We start from the raw sequence: 25,138 nt of genomic DNA on the forward strand, positions 1-25,138 counted from the left end.
TGTGGTCATCTTCTTTCTCCTTGTCAGTTAGATCTAGCACACATATACCAAAAGGCAAAAGCACACTGGTTTTATTTTTTGTTGTTCCCAAAGCAACTATCTGCTTTTACAATAAATTACATTTCCATATCATGTGCCTTGGGTATTATGTAACACTAAAAAGGTGGAATTAATAAAGGAATGTTTGCTCCACGCTTAACTATTATAACTTCGCAGCTAGGTTTAAAAACGTCTTGCAATTGTGTGACTTGTACAAACAGTGCTCCTTTGAGTGACACCTCTGTGGGTTTGATCTTTTCTCTGTCTTCAGGAATCAAATACATCAGTTATAAGTTGGAACTCATTTGCACTTTTTCTTTTTTTTCTCCACGTTTCCCAACTTTAATAGCATATTCTAACTATTCTGTACAAATTGAAAACACTGGATGCAGTCACAAATGTGTTCCAAGGTTAAGCTGAGCACGCTCCACAGGCCTGGTCAGTGTGACACCGCCATCCCTGGCTGCCAGAGATCGCCGCCACCCACTCAGAAACCCCACCCGCCAGCCGCCAATTGGTCACACCAAACCCTTCAGACAGGATGAATGGTGGGACCCAGCAACGGAACTACCGAGGGAGCAGGATTTGACGCTTATATGCTCAACTGAAATGCAGGACTTGCCAGCCCAGCCCTTCACTGTTGAAGACCGCCCGATCCCGGCTCGGCAGCAGGGTGGCGCCTGAGTCGCCAGGACAGGCTCCTGGTGTTTTCAGCGGGTGGCAGGGAGCAGCGCTTTGTCCGCACAAGCCTTGCTCCTGCTAGGAAGCGGCACATCTTCCTGCTCAGGTCACCAAGGTGGTTCAGAAATGGTAAAGACCAGCAACAGTGAAAGACCGCAGTCCTCACAGGCGAGAAGGGCGAAATAAATAGGAGGTGACCCGCGGCAGCTCTCGCCTGAGCTGGTGTGCCACAACCCTAACACACCCCTAAAAAGAAGAAAATCAAGAAGCACCGTCCTAAGGAGAACACGGCCCTACTCCGCACAGCCCTTCCGAGATGATTAGCATCCAACAGGTGACACAGGCTGCACTTGGCAGGCTGGAAACAGATGACTCGGTTTCTTCAAATGAAAGGGAAGAAATCAGTCCAAATGCAGGAGTGGTAGGTTCTAGGTTCCTGGAACCACATCACCAGACTTCGGTCCTTTTTGCCAAGTGACCCCTACCCCACCCCAATGTGGTCTATGGGGCCTTCCCATGGCGAAAGGACCAGGCAAGTCCAGAGCTACTGGCACCAAGGCTGCAGAGGGTGCTGGATAAAACCTCCCACTTCTGAAACGTATTTCAGTGGTCACTGTACAAGTTAAGCAAAATAATAAGGAAAAAGAAAAAGTGAAAGTGAAAATCTTGCACTTGAAAACTTGTTAGATGGAAGAGCTGTCGGTGCGGCAAAGATCGAGGCCCCGCACACAGGCCTGGAGTCCCGACAGCGACAGCGGGTAGCCCAGGCGCCTGCCTTTGCTTCCTACTGCTGCTTGCGTTCCGCTGGCTAGCTGGGTCCCTTCTTGGGGTTAATTCCCTCATCATCCTCATCTGCTCCCCGCTTGTCACCTTGTAATTCCTCCTCTTCTTTTCACCTTCCTCAAAACTGTCATCATCCTCTATGGCGTCCCCAGCGAAGTACAGCACAGCCCATGGGACTATCCATTGGCTTACAGAAAAAGTGTCCAATTTCAAAATCAGAGGCTGATGTGAATCCAGAACCTTCATCCAGTGATTCTCCATCCCCGGATGCTTCCAGCGGATTGAAGAAGGTGAAAAATGATTCACTGGGTACTTGTTTTGTAATTGTTCTAGCAGGGTCTCGACCCTTATGTTTGCGTTTTTTCCTGATAGTTTTGCCAGTAACATGCTTTCCTTTCTTCCAGCAATATCACAGGACACCAGAAGGAAAAGCAATCGCCTTTATCTGGTTCTGATTTCATCTTGTAGCTTTCTGTCAGGACTGACTTGGTGAAGTAGTCACTGGGTTCAAAGTGGAACTCTCACACAAGACAGGCTGTCCAGGGTCACAAACCTTCACTCTAATATCCTGCGGGTGTTTGAAGATTAGTTCATCATATTCCCGTACTAATTCACTTAGCATAGCTACATGTCTATCGATGGTAAACCAGAACTCCAGACGCCTTTGGGATTTGGCTCTTCGGCTGTTACTGACGCTGCTTCTGCTAGACTGCTTTTTTCTCATGTCTCCTACCAACTCCTCTTCCTCTTCATTTTCACTGTGCCATTCTGATTCCGCATCCGTCGGGGTTCAACATCACGGGTGATAAATTCTCTTCCCTTGTCAAAGAGAGGCTGGTGTAATGCTGCACACTTTCTTTCCGAGTCACAAACTTCTTCACAGAACTTGGCTTCCGTAAGGGCACATCTCACCTGAAGTTGTTTCAATGCACTGATTCTTTTTTTACTGCTTTAGGTAAAGTTTCGATGTAGCCGGAAGGGGTGTAAGGGACATTGTCTAGTCGCTCCTATAAAGCTGCCCAAACTCAAGGATTCTGCATCATATGATCTGTGAGCTTTTCTGTATTACTTGCATTTTTAGCAGCCTCCATGGAACCTGAAGGAAAAGCATCTGAAAAACTGTTATCCACCATCTGAATGTTTTTATCTCCTTGGCTGGTAAACCAAGTCCCGTGAGTAACTAGTCTAAGCTCACTCAGGCCAATCCTCGGCAGCAGCATCGCCCATCTCTCTCTAACCTCACAGCTCCCAACAACTAAGAAGCAACACCAAGAACGTTCTTCCCCTTCAGACATGCCCCCTGCCATACGAAACTGAAAATCAAAACCCCAGTTAGCCCAGCCCGCCCCACAGGGGCTCATGGTGACTGTGGCCCGATGTAAAAACTCAAATTCCTGAACATCTAATAAAGAGGTCCTGGACATCTCCACCTTAAAAACGGGAAGCCTGACCGCTCCGGGCATGCCGGGCCGCGTAACCACCACGCCCTGGCACGCTGGGCAGGCTGGGCTCGCAGGATTGAGCAGCCAAGACCCCTACCCACCTTCTCCTTCTGCTGGGCTGCAGCTCAGGAAGCGGCCTGCGGCGCAGAAGAAACCACCCTGAACTTCGGGGTGGCCAGGGGCCGGGCGGGGCGCGGGGGCGCTGGGAGAGGCCGCCCGGCAGCATCCCAGGCCGGGCCTCCAGGCTCCAGGCCCCTGGCCTGCCGCTGCCCGCCTTGACGAGGACGACGTACTTTTTCTTGAAAAATGTGTTTCTTTTCCCAGGAATTTACTCTGCTTTGTCCGAAAATAATATAACTTGAAGGGCTTTAAATTACTGTTTGAAATGGTTCAGAAAAGACAATAAATGGGAGACTTAGAATGGCTTGCCAGTTAAAATCCAAGTTTCTTATATTTCTTGTATTTATTGATTTCCCTTATCTGTTTCAGCTGCTTGTTCAGAGAAATTTCATTCATAGACTTACCTTATCCCAGCCCAAGAGACTCATATTCTCTATTTGCCCTGGAATCCTGTTCACTATTTACAATTATATTATTCTGAATAATAGTATTTACTATTTCCATCTCTTCTTTTATATTTCAGTAAACTACTTTCAAGTTACTGATCTTTTTGTTAAACTGGGGATATAATGTAAAAAAACAGGTAACAAAAATTGCAAATGGAAATAATAGTAAAATGACATTAGAAAATCACAGCCAAGACAGAGTAACTGAGTGTTAGGCCTAAGGAAACATATGAAATGCATGCTCCTGTAGCAGACATGCAACCTTTGAGAACATAATGATTATTAAGAATATTAAAAACAGCATTGTGAATGGTTAACACCATGGGTTGAATAGCCTCTATTCAAAACAGGTTCTACCACTTACTAGCTGTTGACCTTGGGCAAACAACTTAAACTCTGGTTCTCACTAGGAAATAGGGATAAATACTAGTATACAACTTATAGGCTGTATGAGGATTGATATAAGATTGAATTAATTAACGCATGTATTAGAATTTTGCTCAATACAGAAAGTGCTAAATAATGTTAGCTTTATATGTATAATGGGGTTTCTGTTAAAAATTGTAACTCATTTTACATTTTAAAACTGTGAACCTTATGTTAGTTACCACATCTGTGGCTGGAAAGCCTCCATGACACATTTAGTTACTTACTCACCACTGTTTGGGACACAGGTTTCCAAAACGATTGATGATGTTTTATTAACTAATGGATTGCTAGCTGTACACTGTATTGTCTGTGGAAGTTCATCGTCCAGCTTAAAATACATTTTGGTTGAGTTATGTTTGCATTGCTCCATAGGACAATCCCATGAGTACTCTGTAAGTTCTCGATGGCTCTTATAATGCTCCAATATCCTGCAAAGGACTTCAATGCTTCCATTAGTCAACGCACAAGTTAGTCTAGGAGACGGAAGATGCTCTGGAAAAAAAAAGTATAATGTTTAGTACAGAAAATAGTAATATTTAGACACATCATCTGCAAATGTATGAAGAGCTCCCAACTTCCTTACGAGCTTGAAACGATGAGCAAACTCCTTGAGCATCAAGGGATGAGAATTCTTTCTTTTGCTAGGTTGGATCTACCTGTCCAAATTTAACAGAATGAATTCAGACTCTGATATGGTTTGGCTCTGTGTCCCCACCCAAATCTCATCTTGAATTACAATCGCCATGTGCGAAGGGAGGGACCTGGTGGGAGGTGATTGTACCATGGGGGCGGTTTCCCAATGCTATTCAGGTGATAGTGAGTGAGTTCTCATGACATCTGTTGGTTTAAAAGTGTGTGGCAGTTCTTTCTCTCTCCTGCCGCTTTGTGAAAAAAAGGGCTTGCTTCTCTGCCTTCCATCATGATTGTAAGTTTCCTGAGGCCTCCCCAGCCTGTGGAACTGTGAGTTAATTAAACCTCTTTTCTTTATAAATTACCCAGTCTCAGGCAGTTCTTTATAGCAGTGTGAAAACTGACCAATACAGGCCCCAGATCCCTTATCCTCAATTCTGAAATCTAAAAAGCTCTTAAGCCAAAAGAGTCTTCAGAAGCTGGTAGCAAGATCATTAATCCTGACCTGACCTGAATTAACACAATGACTTATAGTCTTTACTTTCTCACTTACTTCAAATATTCATTATCGTTTCACCACAAAAATATTCCTGAGCTTGGCAGGACACAGTGGCTCATGGCTATAATCCCAGCACTTTGGGAGGCTGAGGCAGGAGGATGGCTTGAGGAGTTCGAGACCAGGAGTTCAAGACCAGCCTGGGCAACATAGCAAGACCCTTCCTTTACAAAAAGTTCAAAGATTAGCCAGGGATGATGGCTCCTGCCTGTAGTCTCAGCTACTTGGGACTACTTAAACCAAATAGCTTGAAGTTGCAATGAGTTATGATTGTGCCACTGCACTCTAGCTCACTGCACACAGTGAGCTATGATTATATCAGACTAAAATTTTGTCTCTAAATATACAGAAATGAAATAAATATTTGTTCCTATGCTTGACCCACAGGGTGCTCTCCATAATTAAGTGGGGTGCTTAATATGCAGAGGAAATACCTTGTATTGCCTTTCCTAAATATAAAATAATAATTTTAATTCTATAACACATCTGACTCAAAGCATTTTGTGACAGGTTCTGGCGGAGCTACACAGAGCCTTGCTGGGCCCTGCCTATTGGTTGGGCTGGCCCTGCTAACAGGCAGAGTGGGGTGCAGCACGTGTCACAGACCTGCCAGTTCAGAGGCCTTGCTCCCAGCCTTCCTCTAGGAAGTGCCTCCTATTGGCTAAGGCAGCCTGGACCTACAAGGATGAGTTAAGAGGCCAACATGTCACATTCTGCCACTGTTGCCCTTTAAAAGCCTCAAGGCTGATTACTTCGTCCTATTAGTCACTTATTTGTTAATGCATATGCCTTCTTGCAGTTCATCATAAGAGGCTTGAGGAAATATGCAAAAACATATATAATATACAACAATAGTCATGGTAGCACTGGGATAATAAAGTATTGATTATTATAAACGTCAACTAAAAAGAGCATTTAAGTAAATTAAGGTTCACCAAGATAACGAAATACTATGTTGTCATTTAAAGTGATGTTTTCTAAAACAAATGAATGCTTATGCTCCAATTATAATCTGAAAAATAAAAGTGTTTAATCATTCCCCCATCTTCTCTTCCTGAATTCCTTCTCGCTCAGATAAATACTGTGCCCAGACTGCCTTGGTAGAGACCAGAGTCATACACTGACTTCCCTTTCTTCCTGGGGCTTCCTCAGCTTTTAAGTTTAATCTAGCTCACGTAACTCTTTACATACTTCCTTAAGGTTTTATTTAACTTAAAAAGACGTTAAATCATCTTTTAAGCAGAGGAATTTCTCCGAATTAAATCTTCAGTTGCAAGCTGCTCTAGTTGACTCAAAATTGAAATCCTAGAGCACTGCTCCCCTAACTTCCTCTGGTCCCTTTTGCCCACCCCACTCCACAGCAGCCCCAGGGGGACTTCCAAAGAACTCCATGCATCCCAATAGTTCAAAAATGCCTGTTCTCAGTATTTCATAGACTTATCCCTGCCTCTGTAACTAGGCTGGGCACTTCTCACAAGCTTTCTACTTCCTTAGAAATGGTCCTTCAAAGCATTTCTCAAATTTTAATGTGCCTAAGAATCACCAAGGGTGCTCGTTAAAAACACAGATTCCCGAGCCCCACCACCCAGGTGCTTCTGATGTGTGCAGCCTGTTCGATCTGTTACAGATTCTAATGTATTGATCTATCTCCATCAATGTCTAGTCTTTCATCCAGCACTGTCTGAACTAAGCAGAGGTGCATCATCAGGCCCAGAGATGACACATCTTTGGAGGGTAAAGACTGGGTATGACTCACCTTTTAACCACAGCACCTGACCTAGTACAAGGCATACAGATGGATCCTCACAAGCAGTATTGGACAGATGGGGAGACGCATGTATAGAAGGATAGATTCAGAGACAGTCTTCAAACAAAATGTAAATTATTCTACCAGCTACCTCCAAAGAGGAATAAGATGGTGCTTAGCATGGACTCAGAAGCCCAACTGCCTGGGTTCATATCCCAGCTTTGTGACTAAGAGCCCTTTGACATTGGGCAAGTTACTTAAATCACCTTGGGTCTAGGTTTCCTCCTCTCTACAATAAGGACACAAATAGTACTTTATCAGACTGTAATAAAATTAAATGAGTCAATACAGATAATCATCAATATAGGAATTAACATGCAGTGTCTACACAGAGTAAGAGCTTAACAAATGCTAGCTGTAATAGAGCACATGGCCATCGGCTGTGGGTTTCCAACTCCAGGAAGCCAAGGCGCCCCAAAGGACATGTGAGATGATGAGAAGAATCACTGACCAGGAGTTGGGAGGTCTGATCAAGCCTCAGCCTCGGCCTGCTATGTGACCTTGGGCCACAGTCCTTTTAGGAGCTGGAAGACTTTTAAGAAAGCATCCATTCAGGCCTCTCGTTCGACAAACAGAGAAACTGACTCCTAAACTATCATTTTTTGTTTTGTTGTTGTTTTTGTTTTGCTACAAAGGCATACCCGATCCTAAACGATCTTATTTTCATCTGTGAAATGGAATGCTTTATCAGGTCATTGTTAAGGTCAAACAGAGTATGATTGAATGCCACATGCAGGGTTCATAAAAAAGAAAAAAAACAGCATATGAAAAGTAACTTGAGGGAAAACATCAAACGGTGTTAGTATTATCTTTTTTTTTTTTGAGATGAAGTCTTGCTCTGTTATCAGGCTGGAGTGCAGAGGTACGATCTCAGCTCACTGCAATCTCTGTCTCCTGGGTTCAAGTGATTCCCTTGTCTCAGCCTCCTGAGTACCTGGGACTACAGGCATGCACCACCATGCTGGGCTAATTTTTTGTATTTTAGTAGAGATAGGGTTTCACCATGTTGGCCAGGATGGTCTCAATCTCCTGAATCTCATGAATTACCTGCCTCAGCCTCCCAAAGTGCTGGGATTATAGGCATGAGCCACCATGCCCAGCTTAGCATTATCTTCTAAGTTGCTAGAACTCCCTTGACTATATAGAATTTCTTTCTGGCTGTCTCATTATACAACAGTTGCCAGATGACAAACGTAGAAGTGCGTATCCAACTCATCTAAAAGTGTGCAAAACTTTCTTCAACGCCTAGATCCGTTTCTACACCTCAGATCTTTTCTTCTGTAAATCTTTCACATTTTCTTACTGCCCGTGGGACGTACCACAGCTGTATCTAACAACTATTGGTTATACATCTACTTTAAGCATCATAAAACTGGCAAGAAATGTGCCCACTTCCTCTCTAAGACAATTAGCCAATTTATAAGTAACGAATTGAGTTCAATACTGTGTAAGAAAATGAGAATCTTACATATATCTGATGATATTTTATAGAAATATGTGTATATTTTCATGAATTTTAGTGAAGATCAAGTACCAATCCAGCCCAGTTAAGGACAGGGCAGTTAATTCTACTTACACAAAAATCGTCATCTGAGATAAGATGAAGATCCATAAAAAGATGGGAAAGGACTAATAAACAGAAGTAGAAACTTTAAGGGGACTTTTGGGTACAGAGGAAAGCCAGATGTCAATGAACACACAGAAGGAAGTGGATGCCCTGAATTTAAGAAGTGCCAGGAAATCCCCCTGTCCAAAATACACTTGCTGAAAGTCTCCTATTAGGTCTGGTGTCTCCATAAGTTTACTAAGTTACTAAAACAAATGTTAACGTTACCCCAAGGAAGTATGACTTCCTCATATCTTAAAAAAAAAAAAAAAAAGTATGACCAGTCATTTTATCATGCAGGTGTGAAACCTAGAGTCATCTTATGTCTTTTTACAACCAAAACCTACATCTTGCAGACTCTTTCTTGGTCCCTCCATCTACCTGGATGATCACAGTAGCTTCTAACGTGGCATCTCCTCTCTAAGCCACTGTAAGTATGCACCATCACATTAATCTTCCAAAAATGTATCTTATCAAGTCACCTCCTTGCTCCATATAAGATGCAATGGCTCCCCACTGCTAACAGCAGATGTCTAGACTCTCAAGCCAGGACTTTAAGTCCTACACTCAGAACTATCAGTATCACTGCCTCCTGATCAAAACTCACCTCTGCAGGCTTCCCAAGGTCTATCCAGTTGGTCTGACCACCAAAACCATACCTTTGCTGAGTTGCCATAGAGTATTTTATTTCTTTATTATTTTTATTTATTTATTTGGAGGCAGGGTCTTGCTCTGTCACCTAAGCTGGAGTACAGTGGCGCAATCATGGCTCACTGCAGCCCTAACCCTCTGGGTTCAAGGGATCTTCTCACCTCAGCCTCCTGAGTAGCTGGGACTATAGGCATGCACCATCATGCCTGGTTAATTTTTTTATTTTTGTAGAGATGAGGTCTTGCTATGTTGCCTAGGCTGGTCTTGAATGCCTGGGCTTAAGCAACCCTCCTTCCTCGGCCTCTCAAAGTGCTGAGATTATAGGCTTGAGCCACAACGCCTGGCCCAGAATATTTTAAATTAAATTATTTTAAAACATTTCATCAAGTTTAAAAGGAGAAATTTATTTTAAATGTTTTTAACTTAGTTTTACAAACTCCATAGGAAGGGCTCTGGATCAGGTCTCACACAGCCTTGCAGGTCACTTTACACATTTTAGCTTTCACAGAGTCAGATGGGGCCACTGCAAAGTTCCACACAGATGAGTGACATGATCTGACTTCTGTTTTAAAAAGATCACTCTGGTAGAACCAATACAACTTCCTGGTGGAGCGACTGTGGTGTCCCAGAAAAAGGGAGGTATCAAGGATGACATCGAGGTTTCAGACTGACCAACTAAAGGGTGGAGCTGCCATTAACCAAAGAGAAAAGATTTGGGGAGGAGCAGGTTTTTGTTTTTTTTTTTTTTTTTGAGATGGAGTTTCGTTGTTGTTACCTACTGGAGTACAATGGCACGATCTCCGCTCACCGCAACCTCCGCCTCCTGGGTTCAGGCAATTCTCCTGCCTCAGCCTCCCGAGTAGCTGGGATTACAGGCACGCGCCACCATGCCCAGCTAATTTTTGTATTTTTAGTAGAGACGGGGTTTCACCTTGTTGACCAGGATGATCTCGATCTCTTGACCTCTTGATCCACCTGCCTCGGCCTCCCAAAGTACTGGGATTATAGGGGTGAGCCACCGCGCCCGGCCCGAGGAGCAGGTTTTAAGAGGAGGATAATGAGCTTACTTTTGGACATATGATATTTGAAAGGCCAATTAGATATCTGAGTGGAGATGTAGAGTAGGCAGCCAAGTATACCTATAAGGAGCTTGGGGACAGCAGGGAGGGGTGGCTCTGGGCAGGAGCTCTCAATCTGTGCATTATGAGCACTGAGATGATATTTAGAGTCCTGACATGGGATGAGCTCACCCGCTGGCTGTGAATGCGGCAGAAAAGGAAAGAGACCCAAAGCTTAAGCCTTGGTGTTTCCAGTGTTAGGAGACTGGGGAAATGAGGAAACTACCAAAAGAAACTGAAAAGGAATAGTCAGTGTTTCAGAAAGAAACATGAGGCGGGGTGCGGTGGCTCACACCTGTAATCCCAGCACTTTGGGAGGGCGAGGCAGGTGGATCACCTGAGGTCAGGAGTTTGAGACCAGCCTGAGCAACATGGTAAAACCCTGTCTCTACTAAGAATACCAAATTAGCCAGGCATGATGGTGCATGCCTGTAATCTCAGCTATTCAGGAGGCTGAGGCAGGAGAATTGCCTGAACCCAGGAGGCAGAGGTTGCAGTGAGCCAAGATTGCGCCATTGCACTCCAGCTTGGGCATCGAGAGTGAAACCCCCTTTCAAAAAAAAAAAAAAGAAAAAAAAAGAAGGAAACATGAATAAGGTGGTATCCTGGACATCAAGTGAAGACAGCACTTAGGGGAGGGAGTCATCAGCCATGTCAAAAGCTGCTGAGCAGTCCCGAATGACATGGACTGAGAATGAACCACTGGATTTATTAACAAGGAGGTCCAGAGTTGTGGCACAGCAGCACGGACAAAAGCCTATATGGAGCGGGTTGAAAGTAAACATGAGGGGTCAGAATAAGTGAATATGGACAATTTCTTCAAGGAGATTTTTCTACAAAGTGAAGATAGTGAGCGGGCGGTGGTTGCTGGAGGGGTAGAGGGATCATGAGAAAGTTTTCATGACAGCATGTATGTATGCAGGTGAAAATGAATCATCAACTTGTGGGGGAAATCCTCATCAGGAGAGAGTGTGTGGAAGCACTAGGGTGATATTCCCGAGGATGTCCAGAGGAGGTGGGGCCCAGGGCACGTGCAGAAGCTTTAACCTCAGGTGAGAACTCAGAAAGTCCGATCATACCAGGAGAGAAAGCAGGGCTTACAAGCTCAGGTACAGGTAAGAAGGTCAGCAGGTGGTGAGAGCTTGTGGAAATTGCCCTCTGATTGCTTATTTTTCTCAGTGAAATAAGAAGCAAAGCCTTCAGCTGAAGAGTGGGTCTCGAGAAGGAAGTATTCAAGGTTTGAGGAGAGAAAAAGTAACTGCTAGGAGAGTAGGTAAGTGACAGGCTAAAAAAATACCAGACTTAGTTGAGGTAAGTGATTAGAAATTCAAAGTGCAGGACGTAGCAGGGTGGTGTATTTTTCTGCAACCACATGGGTGTGAGCACGGAATAGGCAAAGCACCAGATTTAACCCTGTTGTAATCTGGCCACGTGAGTATGAGAAGCCAGCAAAGGAGCAAGGAAGCTAAGTGGGTCTGCAACGGACTGAGTCCAGTGAGTGACAGCAGTACTCAGGCTGAGTAGGGCAGCAGGACATCAGGTGTGTGAAGGACTGTCAACATCAGCATCAGCAAGGACGGCATGGTGGTCAGAGTGCGACACCTGACACTGAGATAAGGATGAGTTCTCGGTTACATCCAAGGGGAGTGGGTAACATAGAGGATGAAATCCTTACGGAAGAGGAGATCAAGGACAATGTTAGAAAGAATTTTAATTTAAATATTGCAACCACCAATACGGCAGGAATGTCAGAAACAGTGAAAATGAGGAAGGACTTAAAATGACTAAGAAACAGTGGCATGTGAGGCAGGGGCATATACAAGACTGCAAAACAAAAGGGGCTTTGGAGACCAGGGAGGAGCGTTAGTGAGAAGCAGGGAGAAGTGTCTCCCTTATCTCTAGTTTCAGATTAAAATAGTGCAGGAGCCAGGTTCGGTGGCTCAAGCCTGTAATCCCAGCACTTTGGGAGGCCAAGGCAGGTAGATACCTAAGCTCAGGAGTTTGAGACCAGCCTGCCCAACATAGTGAAACCCTGTCTCTACTAAAATACAAAAATTAGCTGGGCACGTTGGTGTGCGCCTGTAACACCGGCTATTCGGGAGGCTGAGACAGTAGAGTTGCTTGAACCGGGGAGGTGGAGGTTGCAGTGAACCAGGATCGTGCCACTGCACTCTAGCCTTGGTAACAGAGTGAGACTCCTTCTCAAAATAAATTAAGTAAGTAAAATGGCGCAGGAGGAAAAACAACCTCCCCACTGTGTGCAAAGCAGGAACCTTATGGAGTAACATCTGTCAGTGGAGCCCAAAGAGTTCTAAGCTAACTGCTGTCACTACATCTCTTTGCAGAATGTTCCTAGCAAGACAACTGGTACTGTTCTCCCCACCTTGGTTAGATGAGACAACTGGTACTGTTCTCCCCACCTTGGTTAGATGAGACAACTGGTACTGTTCTCCCCACCTTGGTTAGATGAGACAACTAGTACTGTTCTCCCCACCTTGGTTAGATTCTCCCCTCGCCCAGAGGATGACAAAGGAATTGAAAGTAGCTAGCTCCTCTATACCAGAAAAGGAGAAAACTCTGACAACAGGTAACATTGACTTATTTTATTTCTCCTAGACCATTCGTTTGTATTAGTCTCTGAAAGCAGTCCAAATACATGGAAATTTGCCATTTTAAACAAATCAACTTATGGAATACTCACCAAGCACATAAAGAAAGAACGTCTTTGTGCCGGTAATATTTGGCGATTCCATTTCATACTTGCCTTCATCTGACGATGTTAAGTTGAAGATAGTGAGGTCACCGGACACAGGGTCCAAATAAGTCCTATTTTTGAAAGGTGAGAAAGCTCTGCCTTCAGAATTTTCCCATTCTGCAACTTTATCCTTCTGCTTTTTCCATAGGATCTCTTTTAAAGGCTCGTTGCTTGCTATGTTGAAAGTTACCTTCTCATGTACAATGCCATAAACCCGTTGGGAACCACAGCTGATGAAACCTAGGAGGGAAAAAGTATGTTTAGAAAAGACAACATGAGTAGTGGCAGAAATTATTCATCGGGTGGTTTTTGTGCTAAGCCAACAAACTGCTGACACAAAGGAAGTAAGAACACGTTTGACTATGTAGAGCTTCCTCTTTTACAGAAAACCGGGACCTGCATAAATCCAAGAAATGGACTCAACGTTCATGAAGCACCAACCATGTGCCAGGTACTAGGGCCGTGCTGGGAATATGGGGTTGTTCCAGGCCCTCCAGGAGACCTACTTGTGGAGAAGACAGGGAACAGGCTCTACACCAGGGGCTGCAGAAGGGGAGCTGCCTGGTCTAGGGCCTCCCCAAGGAAATCATGCTGGAACTGACACAACGTGCAAATCACTGAAGGATGAAAGGCAGTTAGGCCACAGGGCTGGCTAAGTGAGTGGGTGGGGAGTGGAAGGAGAGACGATCAGATGGATACTGGAAGCAGCACCTCCAAGGAAGGCCCTGAATCGAGAAAGAGCCTGGTATGCTTGAGGAAACACACGTGATTCCTAGCGGCTACAATGAGGAAGGCAAGGGGTGGCTGTGGGGGAACAAGATAGACCAAGGCCAGCCCACAGCCTCTGTGTGGTAAAGTAAGGAATGCTAAGGCTTTGGACTGATCCTAATGGAGAGGAAGCCACAGGAAGGTTTTTACCAAGACTGATCTAACATAATTTAAGTGTCGGCAGCTGACTGTCTTTAGAGTAGAGAGTAGCTGGCAGGGGCCAGCACGGAGGCAGGGAAGTCGGAATGAAAGTTGATGCTGTGGCAATGAAGGCCATGGACAGGGCAGACCAGACCAGGGTGTGTGTGGTAGGGACGGACAAAGGGACAGACTCAGGAGATGCTGGAGACAGAAGTTCACAGGATTCAGTGACGACGGTGGGGGAAGTGGATGGGACTGTCAGGTCTCTTTCTTGGCTGACTGAGAGGTGTCATTAACTGAGATCAGAAACAATGGCTGGGAAGCGAGCTGGGGGTGTGATGAAGATTAAGAACCCGGGGATTGGGTACAGTGGTGCGTTGGAGCTAGGCCCACCTGCCCTCGTGAGCCAACGGTTAGCATCTCTGCCCAGCCCTATTAGGGACGCCTGGTTACAGCACAGAAACTGACTAACGCTTCACATCAGAACCTCTCCTCCCACTCCAGCCAGTCTAGTTGTTAAACATTTATTAGAACCACAAGATTGAGGTATTTTTGATACCCCAAAGTGGGTTTAAATGCATCTTGTTCTAATACTTGACTCTTGTTAAGACAGAACAGCAGCAGCTGGGCACTGTGGTTCATGCCTGTAATCCCAGCACTTTGGGAGGCCAAGATGGGCAGATCGCTTGAGTCCAGGAGTTCAAGACCAACCTGGGTAAAATGGCAAAACTCCATCTTTACAAAATATTAGCTGGGGATGGTCACACACACCTGTGATCCCAGCTACTCGAGAGGCTGAGGCTGAGGAGGATCACTTGAACCCATGAGGCAGAGATTGCAGTGAGCTGTGACTGTGCCACTGCACTCCAGCCTGGGTGTCTCAACAAACAAACAAGCAAACAAAAAACTGCAGTTATTTTAAGTTAACATTAAAGATTAATTAAAATTTGAAGTTTTTGCCTAGTAGCAATTAGGTAACTGAAAGAATACGGGAGAAATCAAGAACACTTAAATGACCAGCTGTAGACAACTGTGTTAGTAATTTCAGATGAGAAGCACATATCACCCATTTGTTTATTTGCAAGGACTTTTTAGAACCTAGCTCCCTTAATTAAGGGGGAGTACCCTCAAAAACACGCCGGCATCTTTCTGTTGCTTTGATGATTATGCAATATTTCACCCACTCAACAGAGTATGTGGGAAGGCACACAAAAAAGAGCCGAATTTGAGGGGTAAGAGTCTACCACCTACAACAGTGGAGGCTCAGAAATGCCTTAGAAACGTAAATGAAACAGTGACGGAGGGTACGGTGGTGGTGAAAGAGCCGGTATGAGATGAACTGCCATACCCTGGCGGCCTGAAGATGGCTTTCGTCTTTCCCAGGGAGAGCTGATGTTTTCTGGGCTTGAGAACAGTGGAAGAGAGTAATCAGAAATGGAGCTTGTGGTGGAGGGAAGTGGGGGTAGAGAAAGCAGAGACTGCAGCTCAGAAGAAATCAAAGTACAGTTGACCCTTGAACAACCCAGGTTTGAGCTGCGTGGGTCCACTTAGACGTAAATTTTCTTGTGCCTCTGCCATCGCTGAGACAGCAAGGCCAACCCTCCTCCCTCTTACCCTGCTTTAACACCACGGTAATCAGGATAATTTGATGATCCACTTCCACTTAGTAAATATATTCTCTTCCTTATGCTTTTCTTTTTTCTTAATTTTTATTTTATTGCTATTATCTCAATAGTTTTGGGGGAAAAGATGATGTTTGGTTACATGGATAAGTTCTTTTTTTTTTGTGGATAAGTTATTTAGGTGTGACGTCTGAGATTTTGGTGCACCCCTCACCCGAGTAGTATACACTGTACCCAATGTGTAGTCTTTTATCCCTCATCCCTGTCCCACCCTTCCCCCAAAGTTCCCAAAGTTTATTGTATCATTCTTATGTCTCTGTGTCCTCATAGCTTAACTCCCACTTGTAAGTGAGAACATATGTCTGGTTTTCCATTCAGAGTAATTTCATGTAGAATGATAGTCTCCAATTCCATCCAGGTAGCTGCACATGCCATTATTTTGTTGGTTTTTATGGCATATTCCATGATACACACACACACACACACCACATTTCCTTTTTCCACTCATTGATTGATGGGCATTTATGCTGATTCCATATTTTTGCAATTGTGAGTTGTGCCACTATAAAGATGTTGTGTGCAAGTGTCTTTTTCATAAAATGACTTCTTTTCCTCTGGGTAGATCCCATTAGTGGGATTGCTGAATCAAATGGTAGTTCCACTTTTAGTTCTTTAAGAAATCTCCACAGTGGTTGTACTAGTTGACATTCCCACCAACAGTGTAAAAGTGCTCCCTTTTCACCACATCCATGCCCACATCTGCTACTTTTTATTTTTTATTTTGGCCATTCTTGCCGGAGTGAGGCGGTATCACATTGCGGTTTTGATTTGCATTTCCCTCGTCATCAGCGGTTTGTTGGCCATTTGTATACCTTCTTGTGAGATTTGTCTATTCATGTCCTTAGCCCACTTTTTGACGGGATTGTGTGCCTTTTTTGCTGATTTGTTTGCTGAGTTCCTCATAGATTCTGGATATTAGTCCTTTGTCAGATGCATAGTTTGTGAATAACTTCTTCTACTTTGTGGGTTGTGTGTTTACTCTGCTGATTGTCTCTACTGCTGTGCAGAAGCTTTTTAATTTAATTAAGTCCCGTCTATTTATCTTTGTTTTTGTTGCATTTGTTTTTTGGGTTCTTGGTCATAACCCTTTTGCCTAAACCAAAGGCTACAAGAGTTTTTCTGATGTTATCTTCTAGAATGTTTACAGCTTCGGGTCTTAGATTTAAGTCTCTGATCCATCTTGAGTTGATTTTTATATAATGTGAAAGATGAAGATCCAGTTTCATTCTTCTACACCTTATGCTTTTCTTAATAAGTTCTTTTTTCTAGCTTACTTTAGTGTAAGAATACAACATATAATGCATATCACATAGAAAATATGTGTTGTTTATGTTATTGGTAAGCCTTCTGGTAGGCTATTAGCAGTTAAGATTTGGGAAGTTGAGACTTATACATAAATTTTTGACTGCTCAAGGGGTTGGTGCCCCTAACTGCCATGTTGCTCAAGGGTCAACTATAATTTTAAATTGGAAGAAACTCTAAAAATTATTTAGTCAGATTACTCCCATTTCACTGGTGAAGTGGAAAGACACCAAGAAAAATAAAAGGCGATTTTATTGAATGCTTACTCTCTTCTGGTTATACGTTCACATCATCTTGTGTCCCTTTTTATCCCTCTCCGCATCTATATGCAGTAGGTGTTGTTAACCCCATTTTACAGGTAGGGAAGCAGGCTCCAAGAGGCATATCATCTTGCTCCATGTCTCTCAGCAAGTTGATGGCAGCACAATGACCAGGACACACATCGTCTGACTCCTTGGTCAATGCCCCTTTCAGAACAGCATGGTCCCACATTCAGGATGGGATTCATTTATTCATTCATTCAGGAAATATTCATTGGGCATCTATTCTAAGCAAGATCTTTGAGAACAAGACAGACACAGTCCCTTCCTTCTTAGAATGACATTCTACTGGGGGAGGCAGAATTGACACAAATAACCAGACAATAGCCAGCTGCAGCTATAACTGCTGCTAAGTTAAAGCATCAGGTGTCAATAAGAATATTTACTTAGGGAATCAACAAGGGGGTAGGGAAGGCAGTCCCTTTCCCTAAAAGAAGTTCTGGGGCACGAGCAGCAGTTAACTATGGCCAGGAGAGCGGGGCCAGTCCCCATCAAGAGAACAATTATGAAGACTTTGAAGCAGAAGGAGTAATGGCAAGAGAAAAGTAGCATGAGCCGGGATGCATACACAAGCACAGCCAGCCCTCGCAGAGCATCAGACACACACAGTTCTGGTACTGAAATTAAGAAAGCCACAGAAGAGTTACAAACAGAGTGGTGACAAAATGAGAGAAACTCTTTCTGGAAAAAAATGTATTTAAAAACATAAATTATACACAGACACATACACACAACTTTATACTAATGAAAAATGATCATATAAGTATTTTTTCAGTCCTCTTATCTGGGTGCCTTACCCCCTTTTTTAACCCCATAACAATCTCCAGTTCCATAATCTACATTAACAAATCAGAATACATCTTTCGGTATTCTTCTCCCTGCTCATATAGTTAAATAGAGACAAATATGTATCACATATAATGCATATATACAGGCGTGTCTTGAAGATCCTGTGTGTTTGGTTCCAGACACAGCAATCATGTGAACGTCAGAGTAAAGTAAGTCACACAAATTTTCCGGCTTTCCAGGGCATGGAAATGTGATGTTTACACTATACTAGAGTCTATTAAAGTGCTCAGTAGCATTATGTCTAAAAACACGATGTTCACAGCTTAATTAAAAGATACTTTATTGATTTTTAAACACCATGTTAACAGTCACGTGAGCCTTCAGCAAGTCCTAATATTGTTGGTGGCATAAGGTCTTGCCTCCATGTCGATGGCTGCTGACTGATCAGGGTGTTGGCGGCTGAAGCCTGCGACGGTTGTGGCAATTTCTTAAAAGAAGACAATGATGAAGTTTCTGCATCAGTGGACCCTTCCTTTCTCAAAATATTTTTTTTTTTTTTTTTTTTTTGAGATGGAGTTTCGCTCTTGTTACCCAGGCTGGAGTGCAATGGCGCGATCTCGGCTCACCGCAACCTCCGCCTCCTGGGTTCAGGCAATTCTCCTGCCTCAGCCTCCTGAGTAGCTGGGATTACAGGCACGCGCCACCGTGCCCAGCTAATTTTTTGTATTTTTAGTAAAGATGGGGTTTCACCATGTTGACCAGGATGGTCTCGATCTCTTGACCTCGTGATCCACCCGCCTCGGCCTCCCAAAGTGCTGGGATTACAGGGTTGAGCCACCGCGCCCGGCCCACAAAATATTTCTTACTAGCTGGTTTGATAGCATTTTACTCACAGTAAAACTCTTTCAAAATTGGAGTAAATCTCCTCAAATCTTGCTGCTGTTTATCAACTAACTGTATGTAATACTCTTAATCCTTTGTCATTTAAACAATGCTCAGAGCATCTTCATCAGGAGTATAGATGCTGTTATGAAGAAACCAATTTCTTTGCTCATCCATAAGAAGCAACTCCTCATCAGTTTGACTTTTATCATGAGATTGCAGCAACTGAGTCACATATTCAGGCTTCACTCTATTTTTTGTGCTATTTCCATCCTTCAAAGTCATCCACGAGGACTGGAATCAACTTCTTCCAAATTTCTGTTAATGTTGCTATTGTGATCTCCTACCATGAACCACAAATGTTCTTAATGACATCTAGAATGGTGAGTCCTTTCAGGAGGTTTTCAATTTCCTTTGCTCAGATTCATCAGACGAATCATTACCTATGGCAGCGACAGCCTTACAAAATGTATTTCTTACGTAGTAAGACTTGAAAGGCAAAATTGCTCCTTGATCCACGCACTGCAGCATGGATGTTGTATGAGCAGGCATAAAAACAACACTCGGCCAGGCGCGGTGGCTCACACCTGTAATCCCAGCACTTTGGGAGGCCGAGGAGGGTGGATCACGAAGTCAAGAGATCGAGACCATCCTGGTCAATATGGTGAAACCCCGTCTCTACTAAAAATACAAAAAATTAGCTGGGCACGGTGGCGCGTGCCTGTAATCCCAGCTACTCAGGAGGCTGAGGCAGGAGAATTGCCTGAACCCAGGAGGCAGAGGTTGCGGTGAGCCGAGATCACACCATTGCACTCCAGCCTGGGTAACAAGAGCAAAACTCCACCTCAAAAAAAAAAAAAAAAAAAACACTCATCTCTTGTATATCTCCTTCAGAGCTCTTGGGTGACTAGGTGCACTGTCAATAAGCAATTGTATACTAAAATCAATCTTTTTTTCTAAGCAGGAGGTATTAGCAGTAGGCTTACAATATTCAGTAAACTATGCTGTAAACAGATGTGCTGTCATCCAGCCTCTGTTGTTCCGTTTTATAGAGCACAGGAAGAATACACTTAGCCTAATTCTTAAGGGCCCTAGGATTTTCAGAGTGCTAAATGAGCACTGGCTTCAACTTAAAGTCGGCAGCTGCATGGCTGCATCAGCCCACACCGAGAGTGTCAGCCTGTCCGTTCAAGCCCAAAGCTGACTTCTCCTCTCTAGCTGTGAAAGTCCTAGATGGCATCTTCTTCCAGTAGAAGGTTGTTTTGCCTCCATTGAGAATCTGGTGTTTCATGTGTCCTGCATCAGTGATCTTAGATCTGCTGGATAACTTGCTGCACCTTCTACGTCAGCACTTGCTGCTTGACTTTGCACTTTTATGTGATGGAGATGGCTTCTTTCCTAAGATCTCATGAACCAGCCTCTGATAGCGTCAAACCTTTCTCCGGCAGCTTTCTCACCTCCCTCGGCCTTCACAGAACTGAAGAGTTGGGGTCTTGCTCTGGATTAGGCTTTGGATTAAGGGAATGCTGTAGCTGGTGTGATCTTCTAAGCAGACTACCTGAGCTTTCTCCATGTCTGCAATAATGCTGTCTCACTTTCTTACCGTGTGTGTGTTCACTGGAGTAGCACTTTTAATTTCCTTCAAGAACTTTTCCTTTGAATTCACAACTTCACTAATTCTTTGGCATAAAAGGCCTAGTTTTCAGCCTATCGTGGCTTTTTTTTTTGAGATGGAGTTTTGCTCTTGTGGAGCAGGCTGGAGTGCAGTAGAGCCATCTTGGCTCACTGCAACATCCGCCTTTTGGGTCCAAGTGATTCTCCTGTCTCGGCCTCCCAAGCAGCTGGGATTACAGGTGCCTGCCACCACATCCAAATTTTTGTATTCTTAGTAGAGATGAGGTTTTGCCTTGTTGATCAGGCTGGTCTCAAACTCCTGACCTCAGGTGATCCACCTGCCTTGGCCTCCCAAAGTGCTGGGATTACAGGCATGAGCCACCGTGCCCAGCCACCTTTCATGGCTTTTCACATGCCTTCCTCACTATACTTAAACATTTCTAGTTTTTAATTTAAAATGAGAGACAGTGCAACTCTTCCTTTCACTTGGGCACTTAGAAGCCATTGCAGGGTTATTAAGCTGATCTAATTTCAGTATCATTGTCTCAGGAGAGGGGAGGCCAGAGGAGAAGGAGAAAGATGGGGGAACAGCCAGTCAGTGGAGCAGTCAGAACACATAGCATTTATCAATTAAGTGCACCATCTTATATGGGCACAGTCATGGCACCCCAAAACAATGGCAACAGTAACATAAAGATCACTGATCACAGATCAGCCTAACAGACACAATAATCAAAAAAAGCTTGAAATATTGTGGACTTATCAGAATGTAACCGACAGACTTGCTTAAAGCTGGGTTATCACAAACCTTCAATTTGTAAAACGCACATTATCTGTGAAGTGCAGTGAAGCGAAACGCAATAAATGAGGTGTGTCTGAGGGATGTGCCATTGTTTAACAAAACGGTCTTAGGCACACTTTTCTACAGCCTGCCTTTCCTAACATCTCATGAAAGCCCCTTGAAATCAATGGGTATAGCTATACTTTTTCCTTTTAATAACTACGTAATATTCCAGGGCATGAGGGAACCATAATGAATCTGCCGACCGCCAATGAACACTCCTTTTGTGCCTAGTTTTGTCTATTGCAATCACACTGCAATAACTATCCTGTATATATGTCCTGATGTATTTCTGGTTTTATATTTATGTGAGAGTGGAGTGGAGCTGGGAGTCACTACATCAAAAGGTGAATAGATTTTTTATTTTAATAGAGTTGCTAGCTGGGCGCGGTGGCTCATGCCTGTAATCCCAGCACTTTGGGAGGCCCAGGCGGGTGTGGATCACGAGGTCAAGAGATCGAGACCATCCTGGTCAACAAGGTGAAACCCCGTCTCTACTAAAAATACAAAAAATTAGCTGGGCATGGTGGTACGTGCCTGTAATCCCAGCTACTCAGGAGGCTGAGGCAGGAGAATTGCCTGAGCCCAGGAGGTGGAGGTTGTGGTGAGCCGAGATCGCACCATTGCACTCCAGCCTGGGTAACAAGAGCGAAACTCCGTCTCAAAAAAAAAAATTAAAAAACAAAAAAAAAAGAAGTTGCTGCATTGTTGATAAAAAACTTTTGCAATTTACATTTCCATCAGTAATGCCTGAGTTGCCCTTTCCCTGGACTCCTGCCAGCAGAAGGTGACTTTTTTTTTTATGTTTAACTTTTGGACAGATAGTGACATTTCATTGTTATTTGAATTTGCATTTTCTCAACCTTTAGAAATTTAAGCATCTCTTGTGTTTGTTGATTTGGATTTCTTTTTCTGAGAAACGCCTTTTCATATCCTTTACTATTTTTTTTGTATTAAATTGCTTGTCTTTTTCTTATCAAAGTTGAAAAGCTCCTTATATGTATTATCGTTGTTTTCAAACACAGCCTTGGCCTATTAAATTTACTAAATGAATATCTTCCATATAAAGGCTCTAAATGTTTACATAATAAACGTGTGGATCTTTTCTGGCTGTGGTGTGGAGGATTGATGGGAAGGGTAAGACTAGATAGCAAGACATCCATCAGACGGCAGCTTCAGCCTGGTAAAAGGCAGCATGGTGCTAGGGAAGGTGGTTCAAGAGACATTAAGGAGGTAAACTGGGAGGACTAGATGACTGACAGCGTATGGGATAAAGGAGGAGAAGGGGAGGTGCCAGGAGTGCCAGGATGAATCAGAGGCCTTACTTCCTCCTAGGAGGGTTGTGGTGTGTTTCCCTGAGAAAGGAGACACAGCAGGAAGACCAGGTCTTGGCTGGAACATCATGCTTTCAGTCTGGCACTGTTAAGTGTGAGGGGTCTGTGAGACGTCCAAGCAAAGATGCCCAGTAGCTGCAAAGTACAAGGGTCTGGGACTCATAGGAAAGGAGACAGATTTGGAAATCATCACGTTTGTACTGGCTCCAACAGAGGCCATTAGGACCGCCACCTGGGAAGAGCGCATGAAGTGGGAAAAAGCAGCAGCTTGGACCTGTGCTTTAAAGCTTGGCTGGAGGGAAATAACACTGGCTAAGGAGACCGAGAGAAGCCTGGGAAGTAGAAGAAAAGCCAGGAAGAAGACGGCATCATAACTCCAAGACAAGAGTCAACATGTGGAGACTTAACTGAATAAAAAGGCACTAGTGATATTACTCAGAGATAGGAAAAAGATGGAAGAGAATTCAAATGTAAGCAGAATTAAACACACATACAAAACCCCATGCATACAATTTATTTTGCTTATGATCTAAAAGAACCTGTGGTTTCACTGAAGACTGGGATCTGGGTGATATTTATGCAGGATGTAACACATAAAGCAATAGTTCAACCTACATAAAGAGATATGCATAATGATATTCATTTTAAAGATATCTATACTAGTAAAAATAACCCAGTGTAATAGTTAAATAACTTAGAACTATGCCATGGATTACTACGTGGGTGTTTTTAAAAAGGAAAAAGGATAGACTTATTCTCCTTTTATTATTGGGAATTTGGAAAATGTATTAATATTAAAAGTAAAAAGCTATAGAAATATATATGCAAAATATTCCTCTTTTTAAAAACAATATAGAGGACAAATGCAGTGGCTCATGCCTATAATCCTGGCACTTTGAGAGGCCAAAGTGGAAGGATCACTTGAGCCCAGGAGTTTGATGCCAGGCTGGGCAACGTCGTGAGCCCCTACCTCTACCAAAATATATATATGTATTTTTTTTAACTATAAAATGACATGAATACATGTGTACATGCATCCTCACTTGCTCTTTTTTTTTAGACTGGAAAGAAACACCCTAACTGATTAACAGTGGTTGCTTTTAAAGTAACCACCATCCTTTAGAGATTATGGTGATGGTGAGATTTCAACTTATTACTTAACACAGGTCCCATTGAAAACTATGTTACTTTTGAAGACAAATCTCATATTACTACTGCAATATAAAAACTATACAAAAATTTTTTAAAAAATAGAATTATTCAACTAAGAGGAGGAATTGTTAAAGACTGTCTCTTAAGCTAATATCTTCCTCTACTTTGTGTGCAAAGGTATGTCTATTATATCCTTCCTACAGTAAAGTATGTTCGGTTGCACTTCGAAGACTAATGCTCAAGTAAGTTGCTAAGATAACTTCTACTGAAAAACGAGCAATAGAAGAAAGGGGAGTGAGTTTTTTCTCAACGGTCACAAACCATGAATGAATGAATACACAAATAGGAGCAAAGGAAAGGAGTCAACAGTGAGTTTGTTGCTTTGCTGATACCGCCGACTGTTCAGAAAAGGGACCACAGGGATGCTAACTAACCATGCCTGGGTGAAGGACAGAGAGTGTCCAGATTTTGAAACCAGCAAGGCCCAGGTGAACTCCCAAAGGCCTCCCCACACTACATCTCCTAAGCTGTGAAGTAGAAATCATAATGCCTACCACAAAAGATTGTTTTGAGGTTTGATTAAAATTGAGAGTCTTTTTATACTGGTTGACATGGAATATACTCGCAAAGGGTTTTCTTTTTCTTTTAATGAGTTAGGTGAACATCAAGGTATTCATACTGTCTGAATTAACTGGGTGCACACTGGGCATGTGGTGAGTTTTTGCTGTTTAAAAGCAAAGAGAGAGGGAGGGAGGAAAAAAAATTTTATCAGGGATCACCTAACCAGATTTTCTATGTGAGTCAGATATTTTTTTGAGGTTCTTTTGTTTTGAGGAATCTTGAATAGTCCTTTCTTAAATAAAGATATGGGGATACCTAATACCTAATCAGCACTATATGCATAGAGTCATCATTATCTAAAAACAGGTCTAATCTCAAATATTCTGTTGTAGTGTTTCTGCATAACATCGACACCTCAGTTGTTATAGTTCTTTTTGTATGGCCTCAAGTTGTAACTGGAACTCAAGTTTTACAGATGAAGTGTCCTGATTTTTTTATTTAGAAAATATGGTCACCATAACTATGGATTAATGAAAAGGAACTCTCAACCCCCAGCTCAAATTCCTCTGCAAATTTTTACTCAGCTCCTGAGATTCAGATTGACTGGTATTTATTTTACTTAATCTAACGCTTGCCTGGCCCTGGCTCTGTGCCAGGCACTGTTGCAAGAGCTCTATAAATAGGTACTC

The 25,138-nt window shown here is 43.3% G+C and overlaps 1 protein-coding gene and 1 pseudogene across 2 annotated transcripts in view; both read right to left on the minus strand.

Annotated features, from left to right (window-relative positions):
• The window catches only part of CD58 (CD58 molecule), a 59,548-nt gene that overhangs the window by 17,506 nt on the left and 16,904 nt on the right, over positions 1–25,138 (minus strand). For both annotated transcript variants that reach the window (XM_054236685.2, XM_078332850.1), the window contains exons 3-4: positions 13,010–13,303; positions 4,169–4,432 (exon numbers count right to left, since the gene is read on the minus strand). In XM_054236685.2, coding sequence (XP_054092660.1) covers positions 4,169–4,432; positions 13,010–13,303 — 558 coding nt within the window. The remainder of the gene's footprint in view (positions 1–4,168; positions 4,433–13,009; positions 13,304–25,138) is intronic.
• LOC103794638 (nucleosome assembly protein 1-like 4 pseudogene) lies at positions 1,394–3,115 on the minus strand (annotated as a pseudogene).

The sequence above is a fragment of the Callithrix jacchus genome, chromosome 7 (genome assembly GCF_049354715.1).
Source record: "Callithrix jacchus isolate 240 chromosome 7, calJac240_pri, whole genome shotgun sequence".
NCBI classification, from domain to species: Eukaryota; Metazoa; Chordata; class Mammalia; order Primates; family Cebidae; genus Callithrix; species Callithrix jacchus.